We start from the raw sequence: 22,016 nt of genomic DNA on the forward strand, positions 1-22,016 counted from the left end.
GTAATATGTAGTTATTCAAATTGCACATGAACGACATAATCTTGCAAAATGTATACAGAATTTCCACCGATCAAAGTAGTCAGATTTAGGCCTATAGAGTCGTTCATTATAATGTAGGTATGAACGACGCAAAAACAATTCCGGCAATGTGATTGGCCGCTACCACTTTTGGTAGATGAGTCCATTCGCTGTGTACAAACAGTTGGCAGATTCGTCAAGTCGGGTTTCTGAACTGAACTCGTAGTAATTAGTAGACAAAAGAGGGCGCGAAGCAAGTAACTGCGTGCGGTCCCGATAGGCCTATGTATCCAAAACATGAACGAAGACGTCCAGAGATCCCGACCTGAGTCAAGTCTAACGTCACGTGCTACATAACTACATTTCTAGCTACACCGCAGCGCGTGCACGGCAGAGGCGCCCATAGACCCACTGAGGAGAACATATGAGCAAACGATTATAACGTCAAGACTGCACATGCGCACTACGAAATTCATACTAACAGCGTAAGTCAGGTCGGTAGATGAAAGTAAACTAATTGCCTAATGATGATAGACCCTGCACTGCTAACTAAGACTTGCATTGGTTCTGGCTTTCTAATTTTTGCACGCCAGAGGGGGAAATGTCCGTTGATACCCTTATGCCTGATTAATAATTTACCATCCAACTTAGGTGTTCTGTCTCGTCATATAACTTGAACGCCAACCAGTGATAGTATTCTGTCGATAATGACGGTGCAATTCCGCTATCCAAAGTCCACTTAAACGTTAATTGTGTGATTTGTGTACCTTCAGACTTAGATTTGATATCAAGGTTGATTTGTCTCCTTTTGTCCGTTGGTGCAGCGTTTGCTAGCCTATTTCAGATAGCCAACTGGGAAATTGTAAGAACAAGCGAGTCCCGACCAGCTGTAACCCCCACACCAAGCCAACTGGTAGGCTGAATCGTGTTGCTTCTATCATACCAGTAGATAACGTTGGGTTAGTGTACTGAGCTGTGACCCATTTCTTTGCCTACGAACGTCCGTAAGATGCAATTCGACAATGCTCATAGTCATAGCAGATTCCACGGATGCCTGTGTTATTTCAAGTTGTAACCAAGCATCATTTGGCCAATTGTCATTTTTTCCGTTGGTTTCTTACAGAACTGAGGACTCATAATGGAGGTGTTTTCCTCATGGAAGCTTCTCGACGCACGGACGCTTGTGCTCGGGATCGTAGTGTTCCTTGTCTTGTTTCGATACCTCCGACGACCACGAAACCGGCCGCCTGGTCCCTGGGGTTTGCCTATTCTTGGCAACCTCCAACTGCTGATGCCAGGGGACACGTTGTTCAGGCGGATTTCTAAACTTACAGGAAAGTAAGTTTCTGTTTAATACGACAAAAACATAACCAGGGTCCTAACATACATGTACGGATAGCTAGTGAGTGAAAAAGTCGCTTCGAACTCACATTTAGTCAACATTTTTGTAAGGAATTTGTGTGTAATAAAAGCTACACGAGCAATTTCATGTTTGTTAAAAACGATGTTAAAATATAACAAGACAGTTTGTACATCTCCACAGGTACACATTTAACCCACCCTACACCATGCACCTTAACTTGTCCTAAAACATTATGTACCGGTAACTATTTCATATTTTGTGTGTGTTTAATTCATGTACTTTACAGATATGGCAAAGTTGTGAGCATCGATATGGGCGGGATACCAATTGTCATTCTCCTTCTCGCGGTATCAGCTCAGTGACCGCCCGCATCTTCACATAACTGAGAGTGTTGCTCCTGGTGTTGGTGAGATTTGATCTGTTCTCATAAACTAGGCGTGCTCGTGTGGACAAAGCCTTTGAGATTCAAGCCATGGAGCCAAACGCACTTCCCAATGAATTAATATGAAATCGAAATATATTTAAAGGCTAAAAGAAGATATTGTTAACTGCCAAAAAGGCAGAAGATCTAGGCTCGGACGCTTGCCATTGACCTCATTATCATAATTATCAATTAATTATCTTAACTATGGTACCCAACCCAAGTCTGTACCTTAACAGATATTAAGCCACAATTAAATTGAACATTACCATGCCAAAACACCCAAATATGCAGTAACGGATGAGGGTTAACCCCAAAATGCACCCTTATATTCCCACTTGTTACGTTCTCCAAGTGGATATAGCCCCATCTGACGTTCAAAGTGCAGTAACGAAGTTTTGTGTTTGTGTTTAGATTTACAGATTTTTAATGTTTTAACCTGACAAAATCTTTGAGTTTGTATTTTTAATAACTTGATGTGGGAAGCCAGGTCTTAGATCACAGTGATTATTTTTTACTTTTGTCTGTCCTGAGCCCATCTTGTCTGTGATGTACATGTTGCTATGAATAAGTAGTAATAATACAGATGTTCTGAATTATTTTAATTGGTAAGATATTCATGGTGCCGCAATGCCGGTTTGTCAAAAGTAGCACACGTATCGGTAAATTGCACATGGCAATTTTCCTTCCATCTCAAAGCAGGTGGGGTCCAACCCCATTCTGCTCCGGCCCACTGTTTTCAAATCTTCATATTTTCTCTTTTACAGGCATTATAGCATCAAGTGGTGAGCAGTGGACCGAGATTCGTCGGTTTTCCATGACCGTTCTCCGGGGGCTTGGTGTTGGCAAGTCACGATTTGAAGAGAACATCTCCACCGAGGCAGAAGTTCTGGTTGAAGAACTCAAAAAATTTAATGGCAAGGCATTTGATCCGAGGCACCTTCTTGGCAATGCTGTATCCAACATCATCTGTTCGGTAGTGTTTAGTAAAAGGTTCCAGTACACTGATCCAGCTTTCAAGCGACTTCTGAAAGTCTTGAACGATCTTGTTATCCAGTCGCAAGGAGGGGGCATGCTCGAAAATGTACCTGTATTTGCAAAACTGAAAATGCTTCCGTTCGTGCGAAAGTATGTGATTGCCACGGAGAACTTCTTCAATTACATTAACACACTCTTGAAAGAACACAGTAATGGACAAAGCTCTGATCTCCCGCAAGATTTCATCGACATGTTCTTGGATGAACAGAAGGTGAAGGAACGTCAGGGGGTCAAGTCCCTGGCCTTACTTCCCGAGAATTTGAAGCACATCGTGGGTGACCTGTTTGGTGCTGGATCTGAAACCACTGCCACTACTCTTCGCTGGGGGATGCTGTACATGATGGCACACCCAGAAATACAGAGACGAGTCCAGAAGGAGTTGGATGACGTCACAAGTCGTAACCGTCTGCCAAGAATTTCTGATAAGCCCGAGCTGCCGTACACCAAAGCCGTGCTGTGTGAGATTCAACGCATCGGAACCATCGTGCCATTGGCCGTGCCACATATGACCGCTGAAGATACCACTATCGCGGGGTGAGTAAACAGAGGAATAGTAACCATACCACGCGGTGTATAATTATAATACGCCACGAGATGAAACCAAGGACATCACTGGAACACAGCATACCTCACAGTCTGCTGAATTTACAAGACAAAGGTAATATTCACGTTTTAATTCATAATTAAAATTACGTTAACAGAACTCAGTTCACCTCTAAACCTCTGAACTTTCGTATAACTTTCATACGCAAGTTACAGTTTTCAAATTTCGAAAAGATATCTAGAATAGTTAGTCAGTTACCAAAGTTAGAGACCTGGGGTGAAAAACGCTAATCCCCTGTGACATATAACATTATTTGGGTTTAACCCACTTTAAAATACAAAGCTATAGGCAGCAGCAAGACAATCAGAGCAAGGGAAAGACACAATCTGTAAGCTACACTCCGACTAGTAATTATTCAGAAACCTGATGGTGTAAATCTGTACTGGGTCGAGGGCATGGGGGATGACTTACCTTCCTTAATCTCAGCTCAAAACTCCATATTTAAACCTGTACAGTACTTTCTTCCTTTTGTCCGTACCACTGAACACGTTTCGGTTGTTGGGAAGTTCGAAAATACCTCCAATTCCCGGCTTTTTTCGCCAGGGGAAATTGAGTCGCCACGAAAAAGTGCGGGGGGGGCTGATCCAAAAGTAGGCATATCCCCTGGAAAAAACGTGGAAAAATATATAGGTCTCCCCTCATCCCCAGAATTTACATCCCTGCAATAACAATGGACTAAGTTGGGGAGGCCATGCGTATTATGTACATTTCTTGTGTGTGCTAGGAGTAGACCTTCCGTTGCCATCATTGTTGTCACAATCCCCACCCGCACTCCTTTCGCAGTAAGTCCCGCCTGTGCAAATTGCTGTTTTCTCATGGACTACAGATATACCAAGGGTTATATCTGTAGTATATTCCGTTAACAGGTACAACATCCCCAAGGGTACAATTGTGATGTCTAACATCTGGCATAACCACTTTGACCCTTTGGTATGGGAAGAGCCTGAGAAGTTTAGTCCCGAGCGATTCCTTGAAAAAGATGGCACGTTTCGACCCCGTGAAGAACTCATACCGTTTGGAATCGGTACGTATTCTTTCAATACCGGTTTTGGTTAATTTGTAACTTTGCACCGCTCTGCATATTAACTTGCACAAGTTTTAAACTAATTTTGATTATATAAAGTAGACCAAAATTGAATGCAAGACATTCAAGTCTGCCTGAATATAGTTGTAAACAGTAAAATTTGTTCTACGATCGATAATGACACTGTTGTAATTATTTGCAAACAGCTGTGGCATTTCACCATTTTGCACTGACGGAAATCGCAGTCGTAGTCTCCGATTTGACGTCATGTCAAAAATGGCAGACGACAAAGGACTTTGGGAGATTTGGGGGAAGTATAGAATGAAAAGGGCCTTTGAACCACAAAAATATGTCTGTTTTTGTGAAAATAAACTACATTTGAGAACTTAAAAATCAGGTTATTGTTTGAATTTACCATTTCAAACTCTTACGTTATGCTCTGTATAGTTTGTCCTTTATCAAACTTACAGATGGTGCGAAATTTGAAAGCAATGAGTCGCCTTGAATTATGCCTCCATAATGTAACCAAAGTTATCCATTTTTAAAAAAAGATTACAGCTCTTTGCACTTTGTACACTGTACAGGTCGACGCATCTGTTTGGGTGAGCACCTTGCCAAGATGGAGCTCTTCATCTTCTTCACACACTTACTGCATCACTTCACCCTCAAGAAACCTGACCATGTTCCTGCAGTGTCTATGGAAGGAAAAGAAGGTCTTGTTTGGTCACCAGCAAGCTTCGAGGTCTGCGCAGTTACCAGGGAGTGAACCAAGACACTGTAAAATCTTCACGTATAGTGATCTGCACCACTTGCTCTTGTTTTTAGAAATTGACTAACTGACCGGTCTTTTTGAATATCAGTTTAATTCTGTGCACATGTTGGGGCTTGAGATAATAATGTAAAAGAACAAGACATTAGTACCGTGATAGAAAAGTATGCGAATATAGTACAACAGTATATGGCTTGGGTGTTGCATAAGTTACATTATTTCTTTAATTCCAAAGCGCCTGTAAAATTCCAAGGAAATATTGCCCCTGTGTATATGCCTATACTTAAATATAATTACTGTTACATTCTTCAATTATATACAGTAGCGCAGTGGAGGTGTACTTAGTCGTACATTGTTCAGCAATGGAGATTGTATAACCAAATTCGGGACTTAGAAATGGCACAAGGACATGGTGTTTCCATTTTGCAACTGGCATTACGCGCCTGGCCTGAATCCAACACGTACAAAGAAGTTTGTTGAATTTAGCTACATCTGTTATAATGAAATCAATTCTTATTGTGTAGCTTATAGTACTGTGTTTGCTGTGCGCCAATGCCAGTTTAACCTGAAGTATCCTGTAAAGCACACATTTTGCGGTACCTCATCTTAATGAAAACACACAGATGCATGGTAGGAAAACACATGAACAGTTGTTGAACATGATCGATACAGAGTCGATGGAAAAACATATAGTTGTCTCTTACGTGATTCAACCATTAAAATGCTTATAATTATTACAAAGGACAATATACAAAACCCGCCAGTTTGGCATCCCATTGGAAAGTACGCAGTGTTTCCGTAGAAAACATGTATCAGAGCCGACAAACAGTGCCTACTGAAATAACCATCTGTGAGACCATCTAGTTTTGTGTAGTGTTTTGTGATAATCTTCGATACTTCATAGCTTTTGTAGACAGGTAGCAATAGATAGATGCTTTACCAAACTACAGCTAAACTGGCAATTGACATTCAAACACCTAATAAAAAAGGCGTTTATATGTAAAAACGGGAAAAAAGGTAAAACGGTTTGTAGTTTCCAAGATCTCATACATGTACTTTTATATGCTAATTGTAACTTTTGTTCTGTTTACATCATATGTTTGACCTTAGATAGATGTGCATGTGACCTTAGATACGTTTACCTTAGATACTCTGCGCTCGCAGTAGTGAGATTTTCATACGGAGCGCGCTACCACAAAGGATTATGGGGCGAATATTACGTGCAAGACAGGCGATCATAAAGTGCGACGATCTGAAACTGTCTTTTACCTAATCCTAAACGAAAGCCTGAGTGAATGTAATTTTATAAGTCTACCTGGATAAAACAACTCTGAAAGCAAAATTGTATCATTTCCGCCATCAAGATGTTCGTTTGAGAAACTGTTTTAGTAAATACGTTCATCGCTGTGATAGATCTGGAATGAACTGGACGTGTGGTCATCAGTTTGCATTAAAGTCAAGACTTAAGTGGCAGAACTGTGAGTTATTACTGGGCATTTAGGGAGTCGAGTATCAAGACTAGATAGACCTCGGGATTGAAATAAATGATTAACTGTGGACATAATACGGTTAAAATGTTTTACCCTAATTTTCATTGTTCTTCCTAACTTCCTTCAAACAACATTTTTGAATCTTGAGAGACGCTGAAGTTCACTAGCCTTTTTTAAATATCATTGTCTGTCTTTAATTATGTGAAATTGCGGGTCGCTGGGTCAACTGGAGGGTCATTTTCCAATGCACATGGCCGCAATGTTATTTCTGTCCAAATTCTGGAACCAACATAGAGTTAAGCATTTGAAGAAGCTAGTCCACCTTCTATACATACAACGCAGAGACGTACATGTTTAGGACCTGAAACAGGGATATTCTTTCGCCAATACATGTGCACAGGTAGGGGAAATCGACGTTATCAATTTGAATCACGTTTAAAGTTTAAAGGGGGTAGATTCTTTATGAAAATTGAAGGAGTGTTAAAATGAGAGTATGCTCTTCAGTTTCTAGAGCCATCATCCTTTCCCGAGTCTTACTAGGAGACAATGGACGGATTAACGCACCCACGGTACCGATCGACATGGGTGCACTATTTTGTCCCTTTTTCGAGAAGGAGAGGTAATTTCGTAATTTCTAATACAGCGTGACGTGTCAGTTTGTTGACTGGATGAGGCCGAGTTCGTAAAGTTCATAGGGGTTCATTAACCAAAGGTAGACGCGTTTGCAGTAGAGCCTTTAAGTTAACCCCGCGATGGCGCGCTTCCGGAACCCTTGGATAGGAACGTGCATTTTTTAAAGAATATGTGATCGTTTTTCGTTCAGCTATTTCTTTACAAATCCAACTCGGAAAAAGACCTATGGAAAATATTTGCTAGCATATTAGTTTATAGTAACTGAAAATTTACCTGATCTGAAAGAGAACCGTATATCCTGCCGTTTGCCCCATCACTTTCGCATATTTAAAATGCATAAAGAACAGTGCAATTCGGCGGTCTCAAACACAGATGAACTTTACGGAATAAAACTTTATCGGTAAAAGCCAACATAAAAACAGATCAAAATATTTTATGGTAGATTTTTGAATTAATAAGGAAATCAACTTACAAGCAAAATCTACTTTTACAAAACGTTCTTATTTTATCTAACCTTTGCTAACAAGAACTGCGTTATGTCATCTTAACAGAGTCTGGAACCCATCGACTGCCGATTTGTAACTTTGCAACGTTAATGCAATCTCGTTTTTACGTGAAAACAAACGTGCATAAACAAGGCGACCGAGTAACCTTAAAGAACTCCATGCGCGCCTTCTTTGGTTTCGAATCAACTTCTGCTACCGGTCAGGGCGCCCTCCCCAGTCTTTATTGAACAAAAACAACTCCCTTCCTGCCCCAACCACGTGACCTTTGACCTCGTCGGCTTGTTTTGTTTGTGACAGTGCTTCACGTTAGTGTGAAAAATTCGGGCCAAAAGAGCTCTTTTTACTGGTCCGTTTTTCGTTGTAAGTAATATCTTTCATTTCTTCAGTCAGCCTTTTCAAAGGCTTCTGTGTGTACTTAGTATTTATAGAAATTTAGCCTCAGATTGTCAATACTTGTGAACGGCAGAACGGGACATGCATGTTGAACCATGGAGGTATGGTTGAACCAACAAGTCAGCAGCCTGAGGCAGTTGTGTGTCAACCGAGGTCATGCTCCCGGGTGCACTGAACTACACTGTTCATGTAATTCAAGTTCCATTGAAAACAGTGTAAAATCAACAAAGTTCAGAGCCAAATTGCCGGCAACCAAAGTCCCTGAGGCCTCGCAAACAAAAACCAATGTGTTGTTTGGTCCTTCACTCAGATTTCAATTGATTTTAGAATTTTAGCAGGCCTAGGTTAACCAATTAATGTTTTTCGTTATCTGCCAAAAACAAACTCACACCTGAAAAGTGAGCATTCCCAAGTCTCCTGAGAAGCCATTTTTCAAATGACATCCCTGAACTTTTTCAGGCTCTTCTGACAATCTGCCAAAGACAATTTAAAATTGTTAGTTTGTCTGCTTTGCCCCCAGATGGGATCCCCAGAATCTATCAAGATGATCCTGGGCCAAAATCTCACAATTTCTTGACCCACACAGACTCCTCTTTTCAAAAGAATTTGTAGAGGTACCTTTTAAGCACGTTGGCCTGGTTGACAATTTTCCTTGAATATGGACAGTGCTCCCTCTTCTTTGAGGGACCGGGATGATCTTGCAGACCTGTATAGTTCGCGCTTCCCCTTAGGGCCCGGATGTACGCTACTAATTCAAGTAAGAATTTCTGGCCAGCTCATTAAAATTAAAATGCCCCCACAGTATGTTTGAAAAAGGAGATTGTTTGGCCCCCAAAAAAGTGAGATTGTGTAAATTCTTGCCAGGATCAACTCACCAGGTCCTAGGCTTTAATCTGAGAGTAGAACGATTCAAAAATACTGTTGAAAAATGGCCCTAAGTGCCCGAGAAAGGTGAAGGTTGCCAGTTGAAAAATGGCTGCAATCAGACTTCAGAACAATTACTTTTTGGGGGGTGATTTTGTTTTGTGGGAATAATTAAAAATGTAATTGATTAACCAACAAAAAAATTTAAGAGAAACAAAGGATTAGGGACCAGACAATAATTTAAGCTGTATTTCATAATTTATAAAAATTGAAGTTATGTTTCAGAAACTTCAAGGATGTTGGTATGCATGTCATTGGGTCCTGAACAGTGCTGATTTTACACTGTTTTCAATGGGGCTTGAATAAGTCACGGTAGACTTTACCCCATATTTTGAAATAGCGGCGTCCATGCAATACTTGCAACTGAATATCGTTCCTCTTGTTTACAATAGCGCTAGCAGTGGTGGAAAGACCACAACAAACCAATAGCAGTTTTATGGATTATGAGACAAGAGAAATATTAGATTGTTGGCACAATAAATACCCAAGTAACATGAGAATTATATGTGGTGTACATGTATATAAACCATGTAACTTTGTCATTGTACATGTATGTGTCAGTTTCGAGATATTTTTTTAACAGGATAGACTGAATGAAGCCTAGGAAAGATAGATTCCAGCTGGCTTTAACCCTAACAGAGCTTAACCCTAGCAGAGGCCAAGCCTAATGGAGGCTAACCCTAACAGAGGCCAGCCCTAACGATGGGGGGGGGTGCTCCGGTTCAATCTTTGATGGTCAAGTACAGATCGCACACACCAAGCCGTGGATATGCACAAGTGACTGAAAGTTCTCAAAACCCTCCCTGGGTGATTTGTTCCACTTGTGTGTTTTGAAGTTCCCTATTTTATCCTCATGTTTTCAACTGTTGGGCAGGAGACGTCAACTGGAGTAATATCTACCGGTACGATGAGCTTTCATGTCAAAGCAATGGCCAAAGATGTATGTTTTTCGTGCTCTTGGCCACTGTAGTTGGCAGTGTCTAGCCGGATTAACCCTCCCCATTATCAGAAGGAACAGCTTGTTGAAGCTGCTCATGTGGAAAAGTGCAATTTTCAGATGCTGACTGCACATTGTGTTTGCACTAGTAGTCGGTGTATGTAGGCATTCTGTACACATTGTGCACATTGACTGACCTTGAGCATTTTCCCCCATATACAACCATTGGATGAATGTTTTTTAATCTTTTCTCTGCAATTGAGATTTTTTTTCAACCATTCATTGATGTCAGGCAGTGAAAAATGGGTATAAATAAATGTTGCAGTCTACTAATTAAAATGAGAATTTCTGGCCAGTTCATTAGCATTGAAAGCGCCCCACAGTATCTTTTGAAAAAGGAGATTGTTTGGCCCAAAAATGATTTTGTAACTCTTTGCCAGGATCAACTCCTTCGGTCTTTGGGCTTTCACCTGAGAGCAGAATGGCCAAAAAATATGGTTGAAAAATGGCCTTAAGTGCCCGAGAACGTTGAGGGTTGTCACTTGAAAAATTGCTGCCATCAGACTTCGGAAAAATTACTTTTCGGGGGGTGATTTTGTTTTGTGGGAATAATTAAAAATGTAATTGGTTAACCCACAACAAATCGAAAAGAAATTGAAAGATTAGGGACCAGACAATAATCTAAGTTGTATTTCAGAAACCACAGGGATATTGGTATGCATGTTGTTGGGCCCTGAACAGTGCTGATTTTACACTGTCTTCAATGGGGCTTGAATTAGTAGACTTTACTCGTAGATCGGACAGCGATCCAGGGCCAAATTAACGCCTCCCTTTACGGGCCCGTGACCGGCAGCAGGGAAGGATGCCTCTCCAAACTGTATAGTCTCCAGACCCCCCCCCCGACAAACAGGGGTGTTCACCCCAACAGATGGCGATTCTGAATAAGATGCAGCAGACCCACACAGCCTTATTCAAGGGCTTGCTGGAGAAAGCCTTCTATAAGATAAAAGGGCTTCTTATCCTTGACGCCCAATTCCTAGAACCCGTAGGGGATCCCCATGAAGGAGTCCAAGGGGCCTTATTTTATCAATCAGTGTTAGATTTGTGGCAAGAGCAACGAACCAGTACGTTTGATCAGACCAATAAAGATGAGCTACTGGGGCCTCACTCCAGATATGTCACTGGAGAAGTACTTCAATGCTCCAGACATGCCAAAACCGATTCAAGTCACAGTGAAAAAATCTAAGGTGGATGCTTGGAAGATTGGTAACCCGATGTGGCCGATCCAGGAAAACTATTTCAAGGCGACTGTGTGTCTCATCAAGGCCATAGAGGTGAACTAGAAAATACAGAACAAGGAATTAAAGCCCCCAGTAACTTCGGCAAGTAGTTTACTGGGATCAGCTATTCATCACCTTTCGCTGTATAGGCTGTGTCAAGCTAAACCCTTTTAAAAAGAAGGCTATCTTTAAGATGTCCTGCCTTCGATGTTCTGTTTGTATGGTGAGGAATGGACCCAAAATGTGGATGAAGAAGAAAAGATCCACAAGGCCATTCAAAAGGTGGTGACGATTTCTTCCAAGGAAGCCTCATCATCCTCTAAGATGGAACCCAAAGTTACAAGCGCAGGCTGATATGCCACTTCCTAGAGCATGGAGAGACAAGGACAGTCACAAGTATAAGACACAGTACCAGTCTAGCAGGTACCGACCATACACCCATCATTACGGTTCAAGTGGTCTTGATGGGTCTCAGATGCGGGGGGGGGGCGGATGAGGAAGGCTCCTTTCGTGGAGAAAAGAAGCCACAGGAAAGTTGGCGAAAAACTAGGTCAAAAGAGAGGAGAACTCGATTCTGTATTGAACTGTCGGATTTGTTATGCAGGGAATATCCGAAATCACCTTTCAGAATGAGAGAAGCTGACAGACGATCCGTGGATATTGCAGAGGGTACAGTAGTTGGATACAGAATCGAATTCTTCCAAGTTCTAGTTCAGCACAGAGTGCTAACACTGATCAAAATATGCAGTCGGCATCAAATCTATACTAAAGAAATTCAGGAAATGATCCACAAAGGGGCAGTAATCAGGGAAGAAAATACTTCAGGTCCATTCATATATACGATTTTGTCGTTCAGAAAGCCACACAGAGTTTCCGGCCAGTGTTCAATCTCAAAAGGCTCAACAAGTGCATCAAGTCGGAACACTTCGAAATGAAATCAATCCAACAGGTGAAAAGTCTGGTGAAGTAAGGATGTCTTATGGTAACAATCGATGTGAAGGATGCTTACTGCATGATTCCAATATATGTCACACACAGGAAATTTCTACGTTTCAGTTGGGACAACGAAGTTTAAATTCCAGGTGGTGCCCTCCGGTCTGAAATCGGCCCCTGATCGGCTGTGCACAAAGTTGATGAAGCCAGTAGTGTCCCATCTCAGACACAGGTCAATGAAAGTGGTGATTTACCTCGACGATCATCTGTTGATTTCACAATCCAGGGCAGAGTGCGACGATCAAGTGACTTATATTCTAAATCTATTAAAGGGTCTCGGACTAATTATAAATTGGGAGAAATCCCAACTCTCTCCAACCCGCCAGATTAAGTTTCTGGGTCACATTGTAGATTCCCAGAAAATAAGGTTGAGTCTACCAGGACCGGAAATCGATTCTTTGTGGAATTATGCACCCTGATGACCAACACGCCAACGCAACTGGCAGGAACCCTGACAAGCCTTATTGGGAAAATGAATGCTACAGCAGAAGATGTACCGGCGCCAGTATTTTTCAGGGCCTTGCAAGCAGACCTCATTTAGTCGGTCCGGGTAGACCCAGCTTATCAGACTTTGATTTCTTTGTCACAGGACAGTCTCCAAGAGTTGCTATGGTGGCAACACTGTCTCAGAAAATGGAACGACAAGCCACTTGTTTTGCTACATCCACAGCTGACTATACCATCAGATGCCTCAACGCAGGGCTTGGGGGCTCATTTACCAACTTGGCAAAACAGGGGGACGATGGACACCAGTTGCGTCCAATAGCCATATCAATTATCTAGAGCTCCTACCTTCTTTTCTGGCCTTACAGACCATTTCTAAGGACAAGAATGATTGTCACATATTACGCCTGGACAACACGAGAGCCCTTGCTCATGTAAAACACAAAGGGGGAAATGATGCCTGACAAAGAACATCACTCTGACTGACTTTCATGTCCGGGAGCGGACAATATGATACCAGGTCAACAGGCTCGAGTCTTTACGGGCAGGTTATGGAGGCTAGACCCTATGGTGTTTGCCAGGCTGTGCACACAGATGAGTTCCCAGCCCACAGTTACATTGCATGGAAACCTGACTCCAGAGCTCTGATGATAGATGCCTTCCCGGTGCCATGGACGGACGATCTTTCTGCCTCAAAAGAATCACATGTTGACACAACCCCACTCCTGCCAGCCACCTCCATTGATACACTCCGTACATCTAGCAGCTTAGATTGTCTCAGGAGACAATATGATATCAAGTAAGCTTTCTTTCCCAAGTCATGTTGGCCAGTTGTAGAGGGTCAACTTACAAGCAGCATCAATCAACCTGGAAGACATGGGATTGCTGATGTCGTGAACGATCGCTTAATCCAGTTTTCAGCACTTGTAAAAGATGTCTCGGAATTCCTAGTGGAATGTGAGAGAAAAGGATTAAGGTATCGATCGCTTGGCGTTTACAGGTCAGCAATTTCACGATACCATGAACAAGTCAGTGGCATTCCGGTGGGGCAATGTCTAGCGATCATTCAACTCATGAAAGGTTTTTTAATCGTTACCCTCCTAGACCCAGGTACCTATACTTTCTTGGGGAGGGGACCAGTGCTGGACTTTCTCTCTAGGCTGGGTCCTTGGAGTCCACTTACTTTGAAGATGGCGACGTTAAAAATGGTGCTTTTATTGGCCTTGGTATTGGCAGGTAGAGTGTTTTCTCTTGTTCAGATAGATATCCATTACTAGGTGACCCAGAGTAATTCATTGAAGTTTGTGCATTCTAAATTACAGAAACAAAGCCGACCTGGCCGACCTCTCAAGAGTATTTAGGTTGAGGCCTTGAGAACAAATCTGTGTGTCCAGTGGAAGCAGTGTCATGTTGTATTGATCGATCAGCTCCCCTCAGGAATTGCTAATCACAGCTCGTAATAAGCCACTTGAAACCTTATACAAAGGTGGTAGGCCCTATCATCCACAGTAAGCCGATGGGTGGTTGAGATGTTGCATAAGGCTGGGATGGACACCACCACATTTAGGGCACACTCTACATGGGGTGCAGTGACATCTGCGTCCTAAGGCGTGCCCTTGAAAGTTTTTCTAGATTCAGCAGATTGGGCATCGGATTCTTCTTTCCGCACCTATTATCATTCGCCATCGACAGAATCGTCCACATCCTCCAAGAAGCAGCTTCAAAATCGAAAATTGATTCGAAACCGAAGGAGGCGTAGTGTAATCGTTGACTATGCAAACGTACTTACCTGCAATATAATCGAGATTATGCAAGCCCTTCGGAGGTGAGAATCAGCTCCCACCCATCAGCGTTTGACTGGTGTTATAGCTGCAGCACCCTAACCCTTGATTCTCCAGATTTGCATATGATTATCGGCTTTGATATAGCCCAAGTTGGGTCAATTCTAGTCCAGAGAGTTTGCTCACCACTGATGATTCTGTTAATTTTTACTTTAACTTTCATCGCTTGATATGCTTGTCAAGTAATTAACGAAATAGTTGTTTATGATAGAAGGAAACTTGTTCTTTGACTTGTTCTAGTTGGAATGTTCTTTACGAAATGTGTTACATGTACTTGTCAGTGATACACTGTTCTAACAGTTGTACCTGTGGAATTTCCCCACCCTATCTTCTCCTCAATGCTTATGCTTATCTACTGTGAAATTCAAGAGTGAAAGACAAGTAGATTGGCCTATTTTGCCTGACTAAAGATGTTCACTTGTTAAAGCAGTGAGCTGCCTTAGGGCGGCGCGGCGTCTATTCACGATGCACCCATATTGGTGAAACGCCATGTTGCGGGATGAACGTTCAGAACCTTCAAAGCTACGAATTTCTCCATTGAGGAAATGTCTCCTTAAACCATTGGACACAGCTTTGCTGCGGCAATCTTACAAATGGTGCATTAATCAACACGTCCATAGCTGCTCATCAATTGTGCACGTCATCTCTGAGTTTTTCCAGCTCCTCTAATTCCGGCCAATTGTGCTGTGGTTTCTTACAGAACTGAGGACTCACAATGGAGGTTTTTTCCGCATGGAAGCTTCTCGACGCACGGACGCTTGTGCTCGGGATCGTGGTGTTTCTTGTCGTGTTTCGATACCTCCGTCGACCACGAAACCGGCCGCCTGGTCCCTGGGGTTTGCCTATTCTTGGCAACCTCCAACTGCTGATGCCAGGGGACACGTTCTTCAGGCGGATTTCTAAACTTACAGGAAAGTAAGTGTTACCGAGTGGTTAAATTTTACCAGCGAGAGGGGTGGTGGATAACCCAAAAATTAAGGAAACAGGGATGTAGAGTAAAGTAATTTTAAAAAACCACCAATTTACGAAAATAGACTGCTGATTTAATTAAAATTGAAAATTAGAACAATTTCATGTACATTCAGTTATTAATTCAAATTAATCCAAGTTACCTTAACCCCTTTAATGTTCGTGCAATCAAAGGACGGTCAAATCCAATTTGGCCCAACCTGGCATATGTATTTGCTGGCTGGCCACCACGCACAAACTACCTGACTGGCCAAAATTTATCAAACACACAGCAGGCCAGTGGGAAGGCACCACAAAAATCATACGAATGGGTAGTTAAACACTGAAGGTTTAGACCAGACACTTGACAAGCAAAAATGACTACTCAAAATATTGTACCAAATGACATTTGCATAGGAGAGTTAAGCAAAAAAACCTTAAGAAACCCCCCAAAACACCCACAAAATGATGATCAATGTGATGATGGAACCACCTGTATATTAAAATGAAAATACATTTGTATAAGTGACCGAGCATCATATATATTAGAAGTACATGTACAGTTATCTGCATATACAGGATTCATTTACATTTAAGGCATAAAATATGCAAAGCTACACGGCAAGACGCACTACATTGAGAAATGAGCCAAATAACTTGCCCCACACAGACAGCGGAACTCTAAATATGCAACAGTTACACAACTCCTGCAAACGCAACACCCAACTTACAATTTGTGCAAAGCAGCGCTGCATTCCTACAGTGCCAGACATTGTGATACATGGCGAGAGAGGGCGCACTTCAACTAATTATAAGGGCACAAGTCTTAAAAAAAGTGACATTAAATCTGGGACGGTTGACAATACTTACTTGTCGACTGGTCACATAAGTTTTTGTGTAATAAAAGGACTGGGGTCCAAACCTATGTACAGAAGGCTAGTGAGTGAAGAACTCGCCTCCAACTTGCGTTTGTACGACAGCCCTGGAGTTTTATCAAGTATATTTTTTTTGAAAAAGTGAAGTATATTTTTTCTACGTTTGTTTTGACGAGATACTTTTTTTCTAAAATGTGTTTCAGCGAGATATTTTTTTCCATGTTTGTTTTACGAGATATGTTTTTTGAGATCGTTCGCTGTGATCTATTTTTAGATACATTGTTTCTATTTTTGGAAATTTTTTTCGAAACTAGGGCCAGTGTACTGGACTTCGCGAAAACCCTTCCTATGAACCCCATTTTTCTTATACGGCTCACTCATTCCATTCTGCCATCTATCAAAACGGGCAATTTTCAGTTTGTTTCTGCCCGTGAAATTGTGGTTTCTATTTAGGTCATCTCAACACGGTCATCCGTTTTACTGCGGATCGAGAATCAGTCGCATTTACCACAGCGATTAATTCTTGATCGTTTGACACGTATTCATAGATCAATGACCGAATGGGGTGAGTGAGCAGTACAAGAAAAATAGGGCTCATAGGAAGCGTTTTGCGAAGTCTCCACTGTTTGGATGGGCCGTCGGAGGACCATGGACACGGAGGTAGTCCAGTAAACGGGCCCCAGTCCAGGGCAAAAAAACGTATAACGTAAAATGTCTCGTAAAATCAAAATTTGAAAAAAGATACTTCGTAAAAGCAAATGTATCCAAAAACAGAAACTGTGTTTCAAAAAATAGATCACAGAGAACGATCTCCAAAATAATCTCGTGAAAACAAAGTCGTGAAAATGAATCTCGTGAAAACAAACTTGGAAAAATATACTTCACTTTTTCAAAAAAATACTTGATGGCACTCCGGGGCTTTCGTACGTTTGAGGATTTATTGTGTGGAATTATTACATGATCAATTGTATGTGAGTGCCAACAGTGTGGAAGTATAACGACAATTTTGTTTGGTCGATTTATGTTGTCTCCCAGTTAATGTTGTGACTTTCATCGTGTTGAGAATTAAATTAAAAGCCCACTCGTGTCTATATACATGTAGTCACTGCTTCAAACAACTCCATCCGTATATACATTTAACCCACCCCAGATCACCTTTTAATTGCTAAGCCATTATACTGGTAACTAATGTACAACTTTTTGTGTCAATATTTTTATGTTATAGATATGGCAAAGTTGTGAGCATCGATATGGGCGGGATACCAATTGTCATCCTACATGGACACGACACGGTCAAGGAAGCCTTCTCGCGGTATCAGCTCAGTGACCGCCCGCATCTTTACATAACTGAGACTATTGTTGCTGGTGTTGGTGAGATTTGATATTTTCTCATAAACTAGGAATGCTCGTGTGGATGTGGGCAGAGCCTTTCAAGTCAATGTGCGATTCAAGCCGTGGAGGCAAACACACGAATAAGTTGATGTAAAATTAGTACATAATTAAGGCTGAAAGAAAAAAGGCAGAAGATGCAGGTTCGCCATTTTAATCTACATGCATCCTTATGTTCCCTCTTCAATGTGGATATAGCCCCTTCTTATGTTCATAGTGCAATAACAACTGTTGCTGTCTAGGTTTTACTTACTTTACGAATGTTCCTACTTCGCTTGTATAGACAATGCATGACGCCGTAAAGCTGTTTGGTTACTTTTGTTAAACCATTACTTTACTGAATTCTGTTATGCAGATGGAACTGTAAATTGCCACTTTTCAGGGCGTTTGTCCTTTCATCCCATTCTCCTCCGGCCCACTGTCTTCATATTGTCTCTTTTACAGGCTTTTTGGCTTCAAGTGGTGAGCAGTGGACCGAGATTCGTCGTTTTTCCATTACCGCTCTCCGGGGGCTTGGTGTTGGCAAGTCGCGGTTTGAAGAGAACATCTCCACCGAAGCAGAAATTCTAGTTGAAGAACTCAAGAAATTTAATGGCAAGGCATTCGACCCAAAGCATCTTATTGGCAATGCTGTATCCAACATCATCTGTTCAGTCGTGTTTGGCAAAAGGTTCCAGTACACTGATCCAGCTTTCAAGCGTCTTCTGGAAGTCTTGAATGATCTTGTTATCCAGTCGCAAGGAGGGGGCATGCTCGAAAACGCACCCGTATTTGCAAAACTGAAAATGCTTCCGGTTGTGCGAAAGTATGTGATTGCCACGGAGAACTTCTTCAATTACATTAACATACTCTTGAAAGAACACAGTAAGGGACAAAGCTCTGATCCTCCTCAAGATTTCATCGACATGTTCCAGGATGAACAGAAGGTGAAGGAACGCCAGGGGGTCAAGTCCCTGGCCTTACTTCCCGAGAACTTGAAGCACATCGTGGGTGACCTGTTTGGTGCTGGGACTGAAACCACTGCCACTACTCTTCGCTGGGGGATGCTGTACATGATGGCATACCCAGAGATACAGAGACGAGTCCAGAAGGAGTTGGATGACATCACAAGTCGTAATCGTCTACCAAGAATTTCTGATAAGCCCGAGCTGCCATACACCGAAGCCGTGCTGTGTGAGATTCAGCGCATGGGAACCATCGTGCCGTTGGCTCTGCCACATATGAGCGCCGAAGATACTACTATTGCAGGGTGAGCAATAGTTACCACACCACGCGGTTTATATTACGTCAAGGGATGAAACTAAGGACATCACTGAAGCACAACATACCTTGCAGGGCCTATAATTCCACTGGAGAAACAGACGATATAGACCTTTTTCCTGTGATGTCACAATCGTGCTGGACTATCATGTGTTGTGATGGTAATGAGTGCATAGTGTTGTGATGGTAATGTACCTATTCAAGATAAACTAGTCACGCATGCAGTGTGTGCACGTGGTTGAAACTGCCCGTAGGAATATGTGCGATCACCGTGGCCAAGGTGGTCCACACGTGGTGGTACATGTATTGTTTAGATTTAGCGCAATCCAGTCACGTGGGTGAAAAGGTCTATAGGAAAGACACAGTATTTAACGTACCTTATAAGCTAAATCTGTCAATATGCACAGTGAAGCATGTATGTGTGCAGGGTTCATAGACACTCCGTATTCACTGGTATTCTGCACACTTGCATGGTCTAGCCTTGTTAATCTGCAAACTTGTCACAGTGCCGATTTCAGTACCCTTATCATCGGTTTAGTTTGTTCACCCATCTGTGTCAATAACATCACCATTGCAAAGAGGGCATTCTGCCCTTTCTAGAGATACATTTCTCTTTCCCATATATAAAGTAGTTTTGCTATTACAGTAATTTTTATCTCGGTATACTTTTTATGTGGACACCCTGTATATTCCGTTAACAGTTACAACATCCCCAAAGGTACGATTGTGATGTCTAACATCTGGCATAACCACTTTGACCCTACGGTTTGGGAAGAGCCTGGGAAGTTTCGTCCCGAGCGGTTCCTTGATAAAGATGGCAAGTTTCGGTCCCGTGAGGAACTCATACCGTTTGGAATCGGTTCGTAGCCTGTCAGTATTGGTCGACATGTAACTTTGTACTCCTCTAAGGATTTATATCCATAATTTTTTACCTCCATTTATAATTCATATAGTAAACTAAAACTGAATAGAAGGGGATTTGTCATCAAAGTGTGTCTGAAAATATTTGTGAGAAGTAATTTCGTTCTTTGTGTGCACGGACGTCACACATTGTCAAGAAACCCTTCGATTTCAGACCGTCTGCCATACGGTCTCAGTTGTACACAGCTAGGTCTTTTAGCGATTTAGTGCTGATGGTGTAAACCGCAGTCTGATTGCGATTTGACGTCATATCAAAGATGGCGGACGGCAAAGGACTTTGAGATATTTAGGGAGGTAAAGTCTGCAGAGTGAAATGGGTCTTTGATTCCAACGACGAAACATAGAAAACTTTTGTTTGTCAAAATAGACTTGAAGGGAGGGTAAAAATTCAGTTACGATAATGTTCACCATTTCAAACTCCATCGTGATTCATTGTAGCCTATATAGTTTGTCCTTAATTTCATATTCCACGCTTGCAAATCGTTTGTTCATCGGCTTTTCGTGAGGGATTTAAAAAGAAGGGGAAGCCAATCTCTTCTTTGGTTCCTTGAAATTCCACTCTGAGAGGTGTATAATACAAATGATATTTTGGACGCATTCTGCATTTTGAGGTTAAATTCTCATTCAAATTTTTGCGGCACTGTAGCCTGCCCGAAATAGAAGGAAACTTTGGAGTGCATAATGGTTGTTGGAGTCAGATGTGTATATAGGCCGAATCCCGTCATACGAAAAACCAACGACAAACGGAAAGATGGCGCGAAATTTGAAAGCAACAAATCTCCTTGAAGTCTGCCTCTAAATGTAACAAAACCTAAAAACCTCTCAAAATTGACTGCTCCCTGCAATTTCTGCATTGTACAGGTCGACGCGTCTGTTTGGGTGAGCACCTTGCCAAGATGGAGCTCTTCATCTTCTTCACACACCTCCTGCATCACTTCACCCTCAAGAAACCTGACCATGTTCCTACCGTGTCCTTTGAAGGAGAAGAGGGTCAGGTTTGGTCACCGGCAAGCTTCGAGATCTGCGCGATTTTCAGAGAGTAAAACGGCCCAATAGAATATTAAATCATATTTTGGTTGAGTCTACCTTCTAGAACATGCTCTTGCCTAAGAATGGGGCCATCCATCTAACAAGTAATTTTAATGCCGGTGTTTGGTTTAGCTTTTGCTCGAGTCGTTATATCGATACTGAAATACTTATATTGCAATAGTAATGCTTGGCTGTGTTGCATTAAACGCTGTATGTGTGTACCATGTATGCCAGATCATTGTGCTCGGTTCAATCACACGAACCTTATAATATAAGTGAAGCTTTTTAAAAGGAAAGCCCAAAGGGTAGGTCGTAAAGACTTGAACCTGGCTTCTCTACATTTTGCAGCAGCTGCTTTAAATGAAGTCATTTTAAAGCTTCAACATGAAGATGAAGAACAAGGAACACATGTACGCTATAGGACACAATTTCGTTTCGTTACGAAAACGGTCGATGAGTTGTGTTTTAGAGAGTTAGTTCTAGAATCTTAAAATTACTCTGTAAAATCCTATAGTGATGACCTTAGGAAATCTATATATTTTAGAGCTCTGCAATGGAGATTCGGGTCAAATTTCTCCCTTTCCATCGCGCACTGTGCGCTAAAAACCGTTTTGCGCGTCGGTTGTCATGGTGCTTCCTTTTGTACCGACGTTCGTTCGTTCGATACCCGAGTAGAGTCACGTACATCAACTGACAGTGATTTCAAGATACACTGACACTATACTGCGTTGTAAGAGGCATAGTTAATGCCTTTTTTTCGAGGAATTGCCACATTGAAACAAGAAAACTGTCGTACCGTAACATTTCAAAATAAAGTGCTTTACAACCCTGGTGTCAACCGCGTGGTGATGATAGTCTCCTCATATCCCCAAATGGTCGACGTCTGAGCCTTTTTTCCCCAGTGGACAACTCACCC

General features: G+C 41.9%; 1 protein-coding gene and 1 pseudogene across 4 annotated transcripts; both read left to right on the plus strand.

Moving 5' to 3' along the window:
• The first annotated feature begins 354 nt into the window (after positions 1 to 354).
• Positions 355 to 6,801, plus strand: LOC110986967 (cytochrome P450 2J4-like; annotated as a pseudogene). The gene is made up of 6 exons (XR_015425254.1): positions 355 to 503; positions 1,142 to 1,356; positions 1,668 to 1,787; positions 2,570 to 3,374; positions 4,311 to 4,468; positions 5,053 to 6,801. The product of XR_015425254.1 is annotated as a cytochrome P450 2J4-like (transcript).
• Positions 6,802 to 8,122: 1,321 nt separating this feature from the next.
• Positions 8,123 to 21,938, plus strand: LOC110988572 (cytochrome P450 2J4-like). 3 transcript variants are annotated; one of them, XM_022252243.2, is made up of 7 exons: positions 8,135 to 8,226; positions 9,767 to 9,960; positions 15,379 to 15,593; positions 17,727 to 17,872; positions 18,335 to 19,139; positions 19,852 to 20,009; positions 20,933 to 21,938. In XM_022252243.2, the coding sequence occupies exons 3-7, from the start codon at positions 15,394 to 15,396 to the stop codon at positions 21,112 to 21,114; spliced, it is 1,491 nt and encodes a 496-aa protein (XP_022107935.2). In that variant the 5' UTR covers positions 8,135 to 8,226; positions 9,767 to 9,960; positions 15,379 to 15,393; the 3' UTR covers positions 21,115 to 21,938. The 3 variants fall into 3 exon arrangements, with proteins under 3 accessions (XP_022107926.2, XP_022107935.2, XP_022107953.2); XM_022252234.2 differs by lacking the exon at positions 9,767 to 9,960 and having other exon boundaries at positions 8,123 to 8,226; XM_022252261.2 differs by lacking the exons at positions 9,767 to 9,960; positions 15,379 to 15,593.
• The last annotated feature ends 78 nt before the right edge of the window (positions 21,939 to 22,016 follow it).

This window comes from Acanthaster planci, linkage group LG05 (genome assembly GCF_054643075.1).
Source record: "Acanthaster planci isolate LZ-2023a linkage group LG05, COTS_SCS, whole genome shotgun sequence".
Classification (NCBI taxonomy): Eukaryota; Metazoa; Echinodermata; class Asteroidea; order Valvatida; family Acanthasteridae; genus Acanthaster; species Acanthaster planci.